Source organism: Amphibalanus amphitrite, unplaced genomic scaffold (genome assembly GCF_019059575.1).
Source record: "Amphibalanus amphitrite isolate SeventyFive unplaced genomic scaffold, NRLGWU_Aamphi_draft 000016F_arrow, whole genome shotgun sequence".
NCBI lineage: Eukaryota > Metazoa > Arthropoda > Thecostraca > Balanomorpha > Balanidae > Amphibalanus > Amphibalanus amphitrite.
The window spans coordinates 1555650-1574129 of NW_024881512.1; the positions used below are offsets into that span (position 1 = coordinate 1555650).

An 18480-nucleotide genomic window follows, 5' to 3' on the forward strand; every position below is an offset into this window, starting at 1 on the left:
ATTTAGAATCGGCAGAGTCTGGGGAGTTCATTGATTGTAAATTTATGCCGATTCCTTTCAATTTTTAAACCCTGATAATCCCTTTAACCCGCTCAACCCACCCTACCAAGCACGCACTGTCGCTCAATGCAAATTTTACACGCCATAAACGCCGCATCACTGTTCGTTTTGTCGAAGCTAATTGCTGCCAAATGCTAGCCTTTTTAGTAAAGATGCAGCTTTTTGCTAAAAGCGTCTTCTGCCCAGCTTCTCTCCCATGAAATTTATTTGACTTTTTGCATAATGACGGGTCATAAACTCTATAATTAGCATCAGAGTAATCGACTTCGGGCTATTATTTGTAAAAAAGGCATTATTCGGGTCAAGTGTTTTGAAAATATTTGGTTAAGGCCTCGTCAAATTTGCATTTCAAACTAGAAAGTTTTTTTAGTTATACAGTAAAATATGATGCCGAAAATGGGAAAATACGTGTGCTCTTGTTTTCCAATTTTCCAGTTAAATCCGTCATAACTAGAAAAAAAATATTATAATAATACAAAATATGTTTTAATTTATTGATGATTTGCCAAGAGTCTTCACAGATATTCAAGGAATTACTCAAGAAATTTAAATACCACCCCACAAAAGCTTCATATGGTAGCAAAAACGTGAACAGCTGTTAGGTTGACGAGGCATTACATGCGCCGACGGGACATAACCCTCTTTCCAAAACAATTCATTGGTCGATGTGGTCAGCGTTACCGCTGCTAGGGAAATTTCCCTTTTCTATGGAAATCAGCGAAGATCTAGGGATATATGGATTTCACACGAAATCTAGGGAAATAGCACCAACCCGAAAAATTGTTGTTTTTTCAACAATCGAAATCATTGTTGTTATGAATTATTCTTCCGCATGTCATACCAAATAAATATGAGAACATTTTTCAAAAATTCAGGTTTGATACCCTCGTTTTAAAAAATATAAAGGGAATTACATATGCATGCATGTACCTATATATAATTCTTGCTATTATTTCAAAACAAACTGCTTCTGCGTTGTTCTATTTCGGGTGCTGCTAATGTTTTACATCAAAGTTTTTGTTTTGGCGCGATTTTTACAATGTCTACTTCTAGCGCATATCAATATCACTTTCTTACGGTCCACTGAACTCTTACAGTCAAACTGACGGTGCAAAATAATGCATCGACTCGTCTCTTACGCCAGCACTACCGCTACCCATACCTACGATGTTGGTAGTTTCCCGCGTCCCGCAGGCCGCAACACACCACAATTTGCGATATACCACGCAATTATATTATACCACATACAGTAATTTGCTATACCTATGCCAGCAATTTCATTAGAATCTCTTACGCTAACGTTACAGAATGTAGTTAATTGTTGTTTTAGGACGCAGCGACTATAACACGAATGGTTAAAATGAGGAAAGTACGTCAAATTCCATGAAAATAACCGCATCTAGGGAAATGATTTTTAAAATAGGGAAATTTTCGTGAGAATCTGGGGAAACCACCGAGACGCCAGCGGTAACGCTGGATGTGGTGTGTAATGTGGTGTTGACCGTGACAAAGCTGTCCGGTCTTTGCACATTTAAAAGTAAATAGGTGGGTGATTTCCATCCGTTCTTGTTCATATGCCACAACAGAAGCTTCTGAACAATCGGCACAAAACCATTGTCATACAGTCAAGTCCTATTTGATATTTCAATTTCTTGCCTTGCCTTGAATGGTATTTCAGTGTCAGTGTCAGTGTCGAAGGTTTAGGACCCGGGCCATATGGGAGCAAACTGCCTGCTTCTTTTGTACAGTTTTTATTCATTAGCTTGGTATTGCGCCAGTTGAAGTGATTCAGTTGCAAGGTATTGGCTGTCGCTGTTAAAAAATGACCACTCATCTGGTGGGATCTGAAAACAGGGTGCCGGAGGGCATCGTGTCATTCCTGTGAAATTCCTCACCTGCCTTGAAGCTTAGGGTTGTCACATGACAATTTCAAGAGTCTTGATCAAGTCGCCCCAGGCACCCTGTTTTCAGATTTCACCACTCATCTCAAGTTTTTTGCATGTTGCATCTTTCAGGCTTACCAAAGGCAACCCAAACTGAAGTATACCACCACCACTAATGTGTTAGATAGGTACCTACCTATGTTTGGCTTTGGGTTGTTGATTCTTAATTTTACATCTACATTCCATGAGTGTCTCATGCCAATCTGTTCTGTATATTTTATAGTTATGTTTTTATGAAATATTTGCTTATGATCATCTAATAGTCAATAGGGTGAGCAGGGCACTACAGTCAAGTATCTTGCTTTGCAACAGCTACCAGTACCTATGCTGTAGTCTGATTACTAGAGAAGATACAACTTTCAGCTTAAAATTCTGGTTACTCATTTACCCCAGTGATATTTGTTATGATTCTGTGTCACTTTCAATTTAACATGTTGCTGGTTTGCGAAAATGCTGATTACACACATCAACATAGGTAGTAGGTACCTGTATAAAATGCTTACTCCAGGCTCAACATTAGCCCCAAAAGCTTTTGTGATTTCTGCCAGTGCTTCAACTTATGTACAACCTACTTTAATTACATGTGTGTGCAAGGTATGACTGGGCACCCAGTAAACATGCCGACGTCGGCTCGACGTCGGCCGACGTCGGGGTGACGTCGGCAACTCGGCATCAGCATGCCGACGTCGGCCCGACGTCGGTCCAACCTCGGCACGACGTCGGCTGGATGTCGGATATGCCCGCATGTTCCGAAGTCCAGCCGAGGTCCAGCCGACGTCGGGCCGACGTCGGACCGAGATAAATTGCTGAGGTCCAGCCGACGTCGGGCCGACGTCGGGGCGACGTCGGACCGACATCGGCCGCTATTTTGACCGTTAAAATAAGATAAAATACATGTTTCATGTTTCATAAAGAGCTTCTGTATTCAAAATATCCTCAGGAAACTCAAATCTTCCTCCACGCCGCAACCCCCTGATCCGGACTGGACGGGAAACTTTATCCCATTTGGGATTGCCCGTAAGCCGAGCTCGCCCGTAGCCGGGTGCGGTGAGTGCTTGGGGGCTGCTCGGCCTATCCTTTGGTCAGGCTCAGCCCCGGCAACTCACCAGGGCCGGGCCCAGTTCATATAGAAAGGCCAGTCGGCAAGTGTCACTTTGCCAAAGTGCCACTTATCAAAGGGACACTTTGGGAAACGTTGGTGCAGGCATGTAAGAGTGGCTATATGAATCCATTGTGGGGTCGCCCTTTCCAAAAAGTGTCACGTAACAGCAATGGGACCAGGGACTCTATATGAACTGGACCCAGGGTGCTCGCAAGAAGACCAATGTCTCCATCCTATGATCCTTCCGGCTCTGAAATGGTCTTGTCAGACCGAAAGGGCATAACACAACAAAACAAACCGAATTCCTTAGCTGGCTGCGTGGTGTAGTGGTTAGCGCACTAACCTCGCTTTCGAATGATACGGGGTTCGAATCCCATTGCCGGCTGATCCTTTTTGCGTGTTGTCCCAGGGACATTCCACGTCAAATCGAACAAAAATCGGCTGTTTTGCACCTTACCATCAGCGATTTCATTATAAATTTGTGAGCGAGTTCCTATGTCGCCGCGAACATTACATTGATGTTTTTTTGCACATTCTGACCACAGGTCTTCTAAATATAGGGCATCGAATTTTTACAAAATGTTGCATCTTTATATTTTTGAACGACCATAACTTTGGTTGTACTTGTTTGATTTGAAAGAAATAAACCTCACTGTTTAGGTAATTTCTTAGGCATTTGTTTAGAATTGCACCTACTTAAATATATGACCTTGAAATTTGCTTAACTCTGTTCTTAAGCACAAAAATTGAAATAGCAAAAAACACGTCGCCTTCGATTTGGCTAATTTTCATATATTTTATTGCCTACCATATTCTTAACAACATGTGAAAAAATTAGAGTGGGCCATTCATAAGTTTTGAAGAAAATGGCTCATATGCAAACGTATGTTAGCACGCGCAGTGGAGGGGGAAGAGTGAATTTCGCCCCACCCCTCCTGTTTTTCACCAATATCTCATAGTATTAATGCGAAATTAATTATAGCTACCTGTCCAAAATTGAATTGCACATCTCATCGTGCAAGCAAGAAGAAAATCGGTTCACAACTGGTCTAGCAATAGCGGTGTAAAGTGAACATCCTGTCGCCGCGGCGAGGCGGCGACTCGGCAGCCGGCGCCGACCGCTAGCCGCCGCCTGAATTGTAGACTGTGCCGGGACGGAACGGAACGGTTCCGTCTTTACATCGCGCTCCTTACCGCTGATTACGTTCGATTCGCGTCTAATTTTGTGAGAAGACTAAGAAATGTACAGGCAATCTTATGATGTAGAATTTTGAAAATCGGTTGGTAAACAATTGAAATATGAACGTGTAAACACAAAATTGTGATTGCTGCGTTTCCCGCGTCGGCCGATCCCGCCTCAGCCGGCGACATGTTACTCTTCGCAGGTCTCTAACTGCCATATTTATTATTGGTTTAACTAGAAATTATCCATACATACTCAAAAATGTATATTCTTTCGTATAGTGCAGATAAAAAGACGTGAAGATATCGTTGCGCGATAATGTTTTCGTTGAATTTTTGGCTTCATGATGAATTTCCACACGGCACAAAATTCACCGCAAAATACCGTTTGCCTGAGACACTTTTACTATGGAACTTGAATGCTTGACTACGATGACTATGTATTTCCATTCTCGCAGAGTTTGGGATATCACTAATCAGCAATCATTCATTTCAGAAAGTGTACACAAGCAAGCATGTCTTGACTCTGTCTTTCAAGGTCACGCGCGGTTGCGTGATGTTGATGCATGAAAACGGCGTTTGCCGCGAGATTTATGAATGGCCCACTCCAATTTTTTCACAGATGGTTAGGAACATTGTGACGGACATAATATGTAAAAATTACCCGAATCCAAGGTGACGTGTTTTTTGCTAATTAAATTTTTCTGTTTTAATTCAAGGTCAAATGCATTTCAAGGTCACTTCAATTTAATTTTATAATTAAAAATCAAAGCCTTATCAATTGCCTACAAGACCCTGTTAATATCATTTTGATACCAGAAAAGGAACCAGAGTTAGAGACATTTAAAAAATTGATGTGTGGCATTTTTGGCTATATTCGATGACCTATATCTCAGCGATACTTTATCAAATTTCGAAAATATTATACGTAACTCAGTTTTGAACCATGCCCAGTCTGCCTACAAATTTTCAGAAAAATCGAAGGGGATGACGGATTTCGGTGTTTGATTTGACGTGGAATGCCCCCCCCAGTAAACATGCCGACGTCGGCGACTGGGGGGCTCGAATCCCGCCGCCGGTTGATATTTTTGGCGCGTTGTCCCAATAAACATGCCGACGTCGGCCCCGTCGGTCCAACGACAAACGATCTCGTCAACCTCGGCAAACGATCTCGGCCCGACGTCGGCTCGACGTCGGCTGGACTTCGGCTGGACGTCGGAACATGCGGGCATATCCGACGTCCAGCCGATGTCGGGCCGAGGTTGAACCGACGCTGGACCGACGTCGGGCCGAGCCTCGGCCCGACGTCGGGCCGACGTCGTCATGTTTACTGGGCATATGTGATAAGTGTAAATTGAGGAGGATGATGATTTACATTTTAGATGCCCTCTCAGTTAAAGAGCAGGGATGTGAAATAATCTATTGAATTTTTGCTTCATAATACAGTACTGCATGTATAGCAATGCACAGGGGAGTTGCATTGTACAATGTACCAGGGCTGCGGAATCGGAGTCGGAGTCGGAGTCGGTCGGAGTCGAGAGTTGTGACCGGAGTCGGAGTCGGAGTCGGAGTCGATTTTAGAAACCCGAGCCGGAGTCGGAGTCACCGAAAATCTGTCGACTCCGCAGCCCTGCTAGGTCTGCGGAGTCGGAGTCGGGAGTTGGAGTCGGTCGGAGTCGACAATTCTGCCCGGAGTCGGAGTCGGAGTCGGAGGTGGTTTTTGAAAGTCGGAGTCGGAGTCGGAGTTGCCGAAAATCCACCGACTCCGCAGCCCTGCAATGTACAGTGTCCAGATCTGTCTTGCATCCTCCTTATTATGAAATAAGGAAATCAGTCTGGTGGCCTCTTTGTTATGAATGAAATCAATAGAAATTGAATTACTTATTGTGTCATAGCCTAGATGATCCAGTTGATCCTATATAATGTGTTTTGATTTTTGATTGTCCAACCTCCCATGATGTTTATACCATATACCCTGCATGCATCTCCTGGGCCCTGTTTCACGACACTGCGCTGCAGCACGCTACGTGTAGCGGTGTACAAGGGGAAACATAAAAAACTCGGACACTCGCAGCGCTGGAGCGTCAAGCCGAATTCGTTTCAAACACCATACCTACCAATGCAGCAGCGCAGCGCAGCCAGCGTACCGCAACGTCGGGCCGTGAAGCAGGGCCCTGATGTTTTTCCGCGTTGGGATTACCTAGTATTTACACGATCTGCGCTAGCCTGCACCACCGCCAAGACCGTATGTATGGCGTATATTCCTGCGGACCGCTGCGCAGGCTGCCGGACGGTGTGTCTGGGTGGTTCGCGCTGATCCTGCATCTCCGACGTTGATCCGTTGATCGGACCAGCGTGTATTGATACCCTGGGATTTTCCGTGAGTGACGTCATCCGGACGGCGGGCCGGGCTTTCAGACTGTGACGTCACCCAGCCACGGAGTGTTGCGCATTGTCCATGAGATGTAAACACTGGGTTGGCCGATGCAAACGGCTAACCAATGAGATAGGATTAACGCCACGCACGTAGATCGATGTCTATCCTGATTTTGAACGGCACACTCACGAGGTCAGAATTTCCGTGAGGAAATGGCCAGAATAGCGCCGACGGTTTGGTCCTTTTATTGGCTTCAGCGCAGGTGACAATATAGTTAGTTGCAGTAAGTCTGAATGAACCCCGCGTACTGCTCCCAGAGGGGAGGAGGAGGAAGGCGCGGCTGCTTCCAGAGGGGGAGGGGGAGGCGCGGGCTGCTCCCAGGGGGGAGGAGGGGGAGGTGCGACTGCTCCCAGAGGGGGAGGGGGAGGTGCGGCTGCTCCCAGAGGGGGGGGAGGGGGGCAGGGGGAGGTGCGGCTGAGATCGGCTGGCCGGGTGGTGACGGGGCGGGCACACCGGATCCGATTACTCGGTGTGTGGGGAGGGGGAGGAGGGGAGGGGCCGACTGGCCTCGGTGCGTACCGTATATTTGTGATACGTGATCCCCGTCAGTATCGGACCCCTGACAGTTGCGATTTCTGCCGTTTGAAGACCAATGAGTGAATTTACTGGTTTTCCCCAGGCCGTCGCTGCGATGTCTGTGGTACCCCGGTCAGTGACCTGTGGCCCAACTGGTCGCTCACCGGGTCAGTGACCTGTAGGTACCCTCTGTGACCTCTCGCCGGGTCAGTGACCTGTGCCCTCTGTGACCTCTCGCCGGGTCAGTGACCTGTGCCCTCTGTGACCTCTCGGCGGGTCAGTGAGCTGTGACCTCTGTCCCCAGGCCGTCCCTGTGATGACCGCGCTGCTGAAGCTGGCCTGCGGGCTGGCGCTGGTGGTTGCCGTGGTGGCGCCGCCGCCGCGCGCGCAACCGCCGCCGCCGCACCAGCCCACAGAGGAGGAGCTCAACATGACCTCCGAGGTACGAACCACTCACGGACCATGCACTGACCATACACGGACCATACACTGATCATAAACATCCCATACGCTGGTCATACTGGGACCATACCACCGCACCATCCTACGGAAGACGAGCGTATCGTGCTCCGTTTCTACTTCCCCTGTCACGTGCCGCCGTGTTGTGCTCCGGCAGACGATGGGCCTCGAGTACAAGAACTACCTGGAGGAGGTGGTGAAGATGCTGGAGCAGGACGCCCAGTTCAAGGACATCCTGGCCAACGCCACTGACGAGGATATTCAGGTGAGCAGAGCCTCCGGGAGCGCGGAGAGGGTGGGGCGCAATGCCTTAGCATTTAGCAATACCCTTACAATACCCATACACATTTAGGTTCATTGTAAAGGCTGCACCGATGACCTAACTTGACCCCCCCCCCCCCCCCTCCCTCTCCCCCTCTCAGTCTGGCTCTGTGGCGGACAAGCTGCACGTGGTGGACCCGTCGATCCGCTCCAAGCTGGACGAACTAAAGCGGATAGAGCTGGACCGGCTGCGGCGGAAGGCCACCGAGGCGTTCGAGCTGTCCAACGGGCTGGACCGGAACACGATCAGGGAGCCGCACCACCTGGATCACCGCAACCCGCACACCTTCAGAGAGGAGGACCTCCGCAAACTGATACACAAGGTGAGGGACGGCAGGGGAGGGGGAGGTTACTTTCAGAGGAGGACCTCCGCAGGCTGATACACAAGGAAAGAGCCGGATAGGATAAGAGTGTAAGGGGACATGTGAGGGAGGGTCTAGTCTGTTTCGTTGTAGCGTGTGTTAGGTACTGATGTTGAATTCTCGTGATGAATACGTGCGTGACAGTATAGGGCGTATCTATGTCGCCATGATTGTCATTATCCTGAAAACGAACTAATCACTGCATTTCTGGCGCCGCAGTGTAACTGTTCAATTGAGCCGGAGTCCTGTTGCGTTCCGGCTCTGTCCAGATCAGATAGCAGCGGTCTGGCCTGGCCTTGCGGGGCCGAACTCTGGCCGTGCAGCGCCGATCGGCCGCTAATCCCCGGGCGGACGGGGCGCTCCGACCGGTCCGGGAGACCGTGCGCCGCCCCAGCTGACGGGTTATGTGCGTCTGCTGCTCCCCAGACCACCAAGGACCTGGAGGAACTGGACCGCCAGCGACGCGAGGACTTCAAACGCTACGAGATGGAGAAGGAGTTCAAGTACCAGGAGCAGCTGAAGACGCTGGATGAGGAGCACAAAAAGGAGGCCGTCAAAAAGCACGAGGAGGAGCTCAAAAAGAAGAAGGAGCACCCGAAGGTACGGTCAGAGGCGGGATTCCAGCCGCCCATCCACTGTGACCCTACCTTCCGCCGGTAATGGCTCCGACGGAGACAATATGTGTGAGGATCGTGAATTGCACATCGCTGCCAGCGTCTGCGTTATTTGGTTGAACTGTTAGATATTATCGATATTGAGGCATTGATGAGTTAAGAATCTCGATTCAGTATACGTTGCTATGAATGCAAACTGTAAATTAAGTAACGAATGCCTAAATAATGGCCTGGGTTTGCTTGTTAATTAGGTATTTATGGCGCGCCGACTACTAAGGCCATTTTGCGCCCAACAGTTGACCTGGGTTTTGAACTCGGCCAATGCCCCCGCAATCAATGTAAAGGTAAAGGTACACTGGAGATGGTACGAGTGACTGTCGGCGGGATACCAGTGTGTGATATGGGCCTCAGTCGCAGGTGCACCATCCTCTCAGTGAGGATCAGCTGGAGGAGGTGTGGGAGGAACAGGACCACATGGAGCGGGAGGACTTCAACCCCGAGACCTTCTTCAGGATGCACGGTCAGTACCTACCGCGCACGTGAAACGCCCTCTGCGAAGTGGGCAGTGTTGTGACAACTTGTTGTGACTTGTGATGCATTGACATCGGAGTAATGGCATGGAAACTGGAAGTGTTTTAACGGTCACGGATAACTTATGTTGACGGCGTAAAACACTCGCTCACGGTAATCAGAAAACAAACTGGCCAAATAAATTGGTTAGTGATTTCGGGTTCCTTCAGCGGTAAGCGTGCACTGTGCAGGGGATTATTGGGAAATAGCACAGATCGTTAACATGTCACCGTGACAAACTTATGTACTGTAACTTTAATCCCAATGTCATGTCCGTCGTTGGCACTGTGTTTGCACTGATGGCAATGTGTCTGACCCGACGTCATGGTAACCTAGCCTATTGATTCGTCACCACTGTGACCTGACCTCCCCCCTCGGCAGACGTGGACGGTAACGAGCTACTGGACCAAAACGAGGTGATGGCGCTGTTCAAGACGGAGCTGGACAAGATCTATAACGGCACCGACTACGACCCGCGCGAGCGGGACGAGGAGATGAACGAGATGCGCGAGAGCACCTACGCCGAGGTGGACACCGACCGCGACGGGTTCATCAGGTGGGTCAGGGACAGTTGGAACCGTGACGGGTTCACCAGGTGGGACCCACGGGGACGGATAGTTCTTCAGTTAGGACGGGGACGAGACAGCTGGGTCGGGGGGGGGGGGGGGACGGGACACATGGGAAATTTTGGTGCGTTTATCAGGTGGGACGGGGGCGAATTGTCTCATCTAATGAGCGAGAGATGGATAATTCGTCAGATGGTACATGATCGTTTTTACCAGTTAGACTTTAAGTGTCTCCACCCAGTTCCCAGTCAGTCCCAGCACTCTTCCAGCGTTCAGTGTTTTAACGCCGAGCCGTCCCCGCCGTCTCCAGTCTGAAGGAGTTTCTGGCGAGCACGCAGCACGAGGACTACCGCGCCGACCAGGGCTGGGAGGGCGTCAACGAGCGGGAAATGTTCGCCCGCCAGGAGTACGAAAAGTACGAGCAGCAGCGACACGCCGAGATCCAGCGGCAGATCAACATGGGCGTGGTAAGCGCGACGACAGGGTCCGTGTACTCTGTACCGGCGACGCGCCGAGCGGCCCCCCGGCAGGTTTTACAGCTCGGTACTTATGACTCGCTAGCGAGTGGCTGTAGAAGTGGAGCTGATACGCTTGTGCCACCGCCTGTGTGGTTAACCCTAGACAACCGGCTTTTTGTTTTGTTCTTGCGTCACCGCGTAGCTGGAATGTGCTAACGACGCTGCACTGTTGACACTCTTAGCGCGTTGTTTGGGCTGTTGTTCGCGCCAGTTTTGAAGTTCCGTAGATGTGCTCGTCGTATGCTAGCGGCTGTCGATCACAATAATTGCATTGACCAGGGTTGGCAGGGGGTGGCAAAAACTGGTTTTTGCCAGTGGTTTTAACCGGTTTAAACCGGCTGGCAGAAACCATGGTGGCAATAACTGGCAGAAACTGGCAAAAACTCAAGTGGCCAAAACTGTGTTGCTTACCTAAAAAGCAATCGATTGAAATGTACAAAGTCATGTCTGTCATTGGGGCCCAATAAGCATTGTCTCGCTAGTTTACCGCTGCTTAAAATGTCTGCCGGTAGTCATTAGATGTCCACCAGGAAGTGCACTTTCATGCATCGCTGTTGGTGTGCTTCTGCACATGAGCATATGCAGGAGTCGTTTCCGACCAGATCTCGAGAATGGCTGGGTCGATTGCGCTCAAATTGGGACTGATTAGTAGGGTGTCGTGCATAGTCGGTCGGGGTCCATTTTGCACGTGCGCACGTGCGGGGTGACGCTTCCAGATCGGGAGAACGGCTACGTCGACTAAGCACAAATTTGGCACTGACACTGTTAGGAACCGGTTCGTAGGGTCCGGTGCACAAGTCAGCTGTGGCAGATGCCCTTTCCCACTTCTTCAATACTCGCCGCCCGCCGGCGCACTTTCTCATTTGTCGCACCAAAAAGGCGCCTTATTGGTTAATTATAGAGGACTCACGGAACTATTTAACACTAAAATGGTCAAGATACCACTTCTGTTTGAAAGTATATTGTATTCACTGAATCCTCCTTAAAACGTGTCCTGCTCAAACGCATGTAGAGGCAAAGCGTTTTGACTGTTTTTAGTTTTTGCCAGTTTTTGCCACTTAATGCCGGTTAAAACCGGTTTAAACCGGCAAATGGCAAAAACTAGTTTTTGCCGGCAAAAATGCCAACCCTGGCATTGACTGATGATTATTAACATTGTTAACATTAACATTACTAGAACATGATAAACCTTAAAGGGACTATCCCACCTTTACATTAGGTTTGAGTTGAGATAGCCAAGTTTGCGGCGAGGTCCAGAAACCACTATCTATCTTGGTTGCAACCCCCGCCCTCGTGGTGTTGAAGAAATTCGTTCCCTTCATTTGAAAATGAGCCCTGCGCAAGGCCCAATCTCTTAACCATTAACGGTAATCTGATGACGTCATTTGGCTTTTGAACGCCTGTTCAAGTGAAGTATCACTTGATTTACGAATAAGCCAATCAGAGACACTTTTGTTATTGTATGAGCCGAGTCATATTTGAGAGCAAATACCTATATTTGCTGCCAAATTTCCCCCACACTGACATGAAGTAAATCCTTCATTACGTCACAGATCCGATCTAAATGACGTCACGATGAAATATAAAAGTCGCAATATCTCAAAAAGTATACGATGAAAACGCGTAAAAACATGCAGAATTCGTCACAATATCACGAGTAACATTTCCGAATCCTAAACGGGACTTTTTTGAAGGTGGGATAGTCCCTTTTACGTCCACTCTGCTTCCCGTCAGAGCTACCGTTTTATTCGATCCCGAAGTATTTTCAGTGTTTTCTCTTTTTCAAAATTGGTTGAATTTCATTATACGAGGTGTCAGTCAGTCGCAGTTGTCGATGAGCTCAGCGATGAACGCAGCTCATGATAACTTTTTGAGCGTTTATCTTACCTAGCATGAATTGGTAAATTACTTCATTACAATTATGAAGCACTGCCGAAACAGGCATATTTTTCCTTATTGTCTGCGCCTTTCCAGTCACGCCTTTCGAGTCACGATTAAGACCGGTTTTATCTGACACGATTTCCCACACTGTTCTGCATTCGGCTTGTCGGACCACCACTTTTTGTACCCGTACTCACCCTGCAGCAGCTTACCCCGCCTAACCAGCTCCCCGTACGCTGCCTGGCTATGTGTCCGTCTTTGTGTGACGTCACTGCACGTGTGTGTGTGACGTCACGTGGCCGCGCGGCCTGCAGATGCCGCCGCCGCACCTGGGCTACCAGCCGCCGCCGGGCTACCTGGGACACGAGGGGCTCGGCACGCCGCCCATCGCGCCACAGTTCGTGCCAGTGAGTCGGGGCGCCGATAGACAGGGTCTGCGGGTGGATGGTGAACAGCGCCCTGGGATAGTTAGGAAGGCCGGCGGGTAGGGTTCTGCTCCAGCTGCGCCAACTCGATGGGGCCTGGGCAGTCGGCAGCGCACCGTTATGGACTGGCAGTGCTCTGTCTGGCAACGGGCAGGGTTAATGTCGATGCTACTTGTATCGAACAGCGAACGCTTACTTTGAATCACGTCACCCGGTCGCGGTATTGTAAAATGTAAAGGTCAGTCCGCAAGCTCTGCGCACAGACAAACTCTTCGCGCGGAGCTGCGACTGAAGTAGCGCTTTCGTCTAAATATGGTACCGCCGACTGACGTACATTGTGCTCTCTTTGCAGCCGCACGCCGCCGGACAGCCGGTTCCCGTGCAGGGTCAGCAGCAGCTGCCGGCCGGTCAGCAGCAGCAGCAGCAGCTGCCCAATCAGAACCAGCAGTTCCAGCAGCCACCGCAGCAGCAGTTCCAGCAGCCGCCTCAACAGCAGTTCCAGCAGCCGCCTCAGCAGCAGTTCCAGCAGCCTCCGCAGCAGCAGCAGCAGTTCCAGCAGCCGCCTCAGCAGCAGTTCCAGCAGTCTCCGCAGCAACAGCAGTACCAGCAGCCCCCGCAGCAGCAATTCCAGCAGCCGCCTCAGCAGCCGCAGCAGCAGCAGTACCAGCAGCCGCCTCAGCAGCAGCAACAGCAGCAACAATACCAGCAGCAACCTCCGCAACAGCAACAACAGCAGTACCAGCAGCCTCCTCAGCAGCAGCAGCAGCAGCAGCAGCAGGTGCCGGCACAGAAGCAGCAGCAGCAGACGGGGACGGTGAACCAGGTGCCCGTTCAGACCAAGCAGTAGTGCCCCGGCGCGGTACACGGCCGCTGCTCCGGCCGCCCGGCAGTCTCTCCCCCTCTCTCACTCCAGGCTTCCATCGCTGCGTGTCGTCAGTCAGGGCCCGTTATCTGGCCGCTGCTGCTGTCCCTGCCACTCGCTGGACCGCGGAGGGACGGGCCTGTGAGATCTCCACACCGCGCGCCGAGCCAAACCCAGACGGAACCCGTCTGGATGTGGCTCCTTTTATACGGCTGTTGGTGGGTAAGGTTTTATTGGGCGCGAGGAGGCCAAGGCTCCGATTTAGTTATGTGATAGTTTGTATACAAATGCACCTTTTAAAAATATTTTCTTATTGTGGAATCCTCTCCTCGATTAGCTGCAAGCTCCACTAGCCTCAGCGTCTGAGGTGTCAGCTCCCCGCGCCCTATGGGGAGTGGGTGGTGGACGCTCCCGTTATTTTACGACCTTATTGTCTCATTCTCACGGTATCCGCAGGTTCCGGGGAAGAATGCGTGCACAGCCTTGTTTCCTTTTCCTCAATTTTATGTCACATTATTATGAATTGAACAACCGTCGTGCTCCTACTTAGAATGCATCGTTTTCTGAAACTGTCGCTTTGTTTACATCGAATTATTACTGGTTTCAAGCGCCGTGATAACGAAATTACGTATATGTATAGGGCATGTATGGCCACGCATTGGTGTATGCTTTAACTGTTGTTTGGTGGTAGACAGTAGGAACGGTGCAATGTGCATTGGCTCTGTACGCAGCGGTGACGGCCGGCGCGGTAGTTCGCGTAGTTGCGCGAGGTTGTGAGTTTAGCTCGATCCCTATTAAATATATGTGGCAGCGGTCTATCTCCCGTGTGGGAGCTGTGATGCCGTTCGGAGACTGACGCCATTACGGACACAGCCACCCGTTTCGGTGCCGCTCGGTGTAGGAAATACCGATGACAGGAAGATTGGATAACTCTGTATACTATTCTCGTTCTTTTGGTACAATACACAGTCGTTGGTAAAACTCCAGCTCTCTCGTATAGCAGGCGGCGCGGCACACTGGGCCAATATGCGTACACCGATAAAACAATAGCAAAATACGCCACCCGCGACTCGTTACCGGCGTGGGTGACTACACTGCGCCCCGACGCGCGGCTTTGGAAGCGGCGCCGAGCGGGCGTTGGAATGTGCGCGCCGTGTGTGTGGACTGGGTGTGTGCCGTCCCCAGCGGTGAAGTATGCAGCGATGCATTGACAGCAGGTTAGCTCGACCTCACATCGTTACCGAGGCTGCTGGTCGCAGAGGCGAGGCCCGTGTCTCACGGCAGAGTGATCTCCCGGCGATCGCCGGCGGCCCAGTAGCTTACAGGTCCGGTCCTCGCTGTGCCTTATGTCTTATCACCGGCACAGGGCGAGATGTAGATTCAGGATCCTAGAGAGACGCCAGGGCTGGACTCAGCCCGTTTTTCTGAGGACGGAAAAGCAGTAGGTTGGTGAATGCCGAGTTCGCGTGACGAGCAGAATTTTGGCCTGTATATGATGCTCGCCCTGTGACTTTTCCTCACCACCATTCATTAGAGGCGATTCGAAAACCGATTCTAACTCAATCGGTAATATCCATACGCACTACGCACTGTGCGTTGTAACACATTTATCCGTATTATCACATAATTTGGGAACAAACACTAGGTTTAAGCTGACTTCTACAAAGTGACAAAATAATAAGGACAACTAACTAGCCCATACCGTAACTTGTGCGACGTATCTGCTGCACCCCCCCCCCCCGGATCGCCTGACTCACTTGAGCTGGTTGCAGATGAGCACCAGGTTCTGTACGGCGGTCAGCGTGGAGAGCTCGTTCTGGCCGGTCACCAGGTGTCGGTCGATGACCACGTGCGGTGCGCCGGGCGCTGCGCCCGTGTAGCGCGCCCCGCCGTCCCTGAGGCCGTCCTCGAGCAGCACCGGGCACTGCGAGAAGTCGCGGTCCAGGCTCTGGTCGAACAGCGTCGGCTGCAGCGGCACCGGGGGGGGGGGGGGTCAGAATGGGGAGGGAGGGAGGACTGGTGAGGCGGCTACACGTTAATAGCATCGGGCGGAGATCACCGTGAAATCATCCGTAAATATTTATTGACTTTTACTTTTTAAGGCTACCGCACCTGGCCTATCAAACTATCATCAATACCGGAAGTGAATTATGACGATTACTAGCATAAGCTAGTGACCACTGACCGGCTAGTCACAATTCGCAACATCTCACCCATTTCCATCAACTTCATCGCATCCCCGTGGCCAATACCACCCGTTCGGTAGGAGCCGCTCCCCGAACACGGCACTATCAGCGCCACATGACACGTACCGCGGTGAGACAGACGTCCTTGAAGGGCCAGCTGGTCTGCTGAGGGTGACTGGCCGTGGCCAGGAGAGCGGCAACACCGTGACCCACCGCGCAGATCGGCTCTGCAGCACACAGGCAGAGAGGTCAAACGAGGGCGGAGAGGGGGGAGGGGACTAACGTCCACACCGCGTCAATTCAATATCGCCAGAAGTCACTGTCAGAACCCTGTCGCAAAAGAGCATTAGCTTTCAGTTGAATACGAGACTTGTTTCCCACGTCGTGCCGTACGACAGATCACCCACGGGTACACCAGACATTGAATGATCATAGCAGGCTTATGATTGATTATGCTCCGCTCAACAATCATCATGGCAGGACGTATGGGATACCACTATCACCGAGACGTTCCCTCCCGTCCTCTGACCGGCTCCGAGCCGTCGGTGCCGCCGGTGCGCGCGCCGTACTCACTGGAGTGCTGCATAAAGTGCGCCAGGATCAGGGCCACCTCGTTGCTGGCGGCCAGGTCGTACGGCGCGCCGGGACAGTGCGGGATCACCAGACACGAGTAGCGGCTCGCTGCCGACCGACCGGCCGCCGTGAGACGCGGTTCATCGTCACAGAAACGGGCACAAACGAACATGATTGGAAAATGAAACATGGGCAAAAGACAACTCATTTTCTCAAGACAATGGTGGGCAGCCAATTATTGCTTACCATCCACAATGGAGACATTCATGGGGACTGCCAATGCCTTGGTTTTGAAGTCTTCCATCCATTTTGTGGTTGAATCACCAGAGTGCAGGTACTCTGGATATTTACCCTGAAATGTGAAATGCGAAATGAAGAAGTCATGTTTTTGGCAATCAACAGTGGATCCACATTCATGGCTTCATGTTACATGTTTAAAAAGGCCACACTGCAGATCAGATGGCTATAGACTTACATACCCTTCTATAGATAATAGATATAGCTCTGAGCTTCTAAAATAAATGACATAAATGGCATAATTACTCAATAAGATTGGATTGAAGCTGGTATGAGATGATGGTACTGAGAGCTTACCCCAGGAGTAGCCAGCTGAACCTGGAAACTGGAGTGGACCAGGGTGCAGCACTGGATGAAAGACTGTGCTGAGACACCTGCAAAGTTACAGCATACCAGTAACACCACAACTCAGATAACCATGCTGCATCTAAACTACCATGGCTGATGGCATAGCATACTGATTATCAAATCAGCACTGAAACTTTATGTCAAGGGCCACTCTGATTAAATAGCTCCAAAAGAAGTATGACAGGATCAACATTAGGAACTTTGGGTAATGTCCCTGGGCTGATCTTTGAGAAGGTAGGTACCAAATAGGTAATGGAAGAGTTCATAGTTCATACTCTTAGTTATTCTTCAGAGAGGTTTCAGTTAGATCCAAAATAGAACTTGATATAGTGAATATTTTTTAGATGGTCCATACTCCACATTAAGAGCTAAAGAAGCTACCAACTAATAAGAACAAAATTGGCAAATTTTGGTGCAAAGAACCTACCTTCCTTGGCTGAAGATAACAGTATCAGGCAGTGCTGGGTCATGTTGAGGGTTGAAATTGTAGTTTAATTATTCAATTATAATAAATCAAGTGCTATATGTTATGTCTAGCTTTGAGTTTGATTATTTTATGAAAAACATTAGGTACAAATTTGACTGTGCCTCCACGCTTAACCTGGAAAATATGCACAAAAGTTAGGACAGACACATCCTGAATAAACATAAATCACATACAAAAGTAGGGATCAGGATGTCAGAAACAGATAACAGAAGCGTTTTTCAGCACTCAAAATAAAATTTAAAGGGCATTACAAATCAAGGTAGCATTATATGGCACTTCACGAATAAATATTACAAATCAATTTGTGTGCATCTTGGTTGCAGAATGGTTGCATTTGAGTAGCAAACTAAGGTTGTATTTGGTTATGTTTAATAACCCATATGTAACAGCAGATTAAAAATTGAGATGTAAAAGACCCCAGTCAATACTGATAGTGCACAGAAGGCTATATTGATATAAACCGTGCACAGCCCTTTTCTTGACATTGACATCAAAATAGTGATAACCTTACTGAAATCGATTTTCTATTGCAATTGATATTTTTATGGAAAACAATTCAACTTGCTAGGTGGTATTACGTGTAACAAATTTCATAAGCACACTGGCGTACAAATTGGTACAAATATATCGAGATATCCCCACATAAAACTCTTCGAACTCTCAGGTAAACATCGAAATAAACATTTACTAGTTGTGTCTCTTTTTGTGCGCCACTTTTTGAAACTAGATCGCAATAGCTGTAATATTTTTGATTTTATTCGAATATGCAAT

General features: G+C 49.5%; 2 protein-coding genes across 11 annotated transcripts; one reads left to right on the forward strand and one right to left on the reverse strand.

The window, feature by feature from the left end:
* The first annotated feature begins 706 nt into the window (after window positions 1-706).
* On the forward strand, window positions 707-14799 carry LOC122386690 (nucleobindin-2-like). 7 transcript variants are annotated; one of them, XM_043376133.1, is made up of 11 exons: window positions 707-730; window positions 1543-1605; window positions 7545-7682; window positions 7857-7964; window positions 8122-8343; window positions 8809-8982; window positions 9408-9516; window positions 9948-10122; window positions 10443-10599; window positions 12846-12938; window positions 13309-14799. In XM_043376133.1, exons 3-11 carry the CDS (start codon window positions 7557-7559, stop codon window positions 13801-13803), a joined length of 1659 nt encoding a protein of 552 aa, XP_043232068.1. In that variant the 5' UTR covers window positions 707-730; window positions 1543-1605; window positions 7545-7556; the 3' UTR covers window positions 13804-14799. The 7 variants fall into 7 exon arrangements, with proteins under 7 accessions (XP_043232068.1, XP_043232093.1, XP_043232110.1 ...); XM_043376158.1 differs by having other exon boundaries at window positions 9414-9516; XM_043376175.1 differs by lacking the exon at window positions 12846-12938.
* LOC122386714 (glutamine amidotransferase-like class 1 domain-containing protein 1) lies at window positions 14730-18382 on the reverse strand. Of its 4 annotated transcripts, none has more exons than XM_043376198.1 (8): window positions 18320-18382; window positions 17650-17823; window positions 17172-17248; window positions 16824-16929; window positions 16578-16685; window positions 16131-16231; window positions 15576-15784; window positions 14730-15242 (listed from the first exon to the last, which is right to left on the reverse strand). In XM_043376198.1, the coding sequence occupies exons 2-8, from the start codon at window positions 17690-17692 to the stop codon at window positions 15230-15232; spliced, it is 657 nt and encodes a 218-aa protein (XP_043232133.1). In that variant the 5' UTR covers window positions 17693-17823; window positions 18320-18382; the 3' UTR covers window positions 14730-15229. The 4 variants fall into 4 exon arrangements, with proteins under 4 accessions (XP_043232133.1, XP_043232152.1, XP_043232161.1 ...); XM_043376217.1 differs by having other exon boundaries at window positions 18352-18373; XM_043376226.1 differs by having other exon boundaries at window positions 18288-18369.
* Between the last annotated feature and the right edge of the window lie 98 nt (window positions 18383-18480).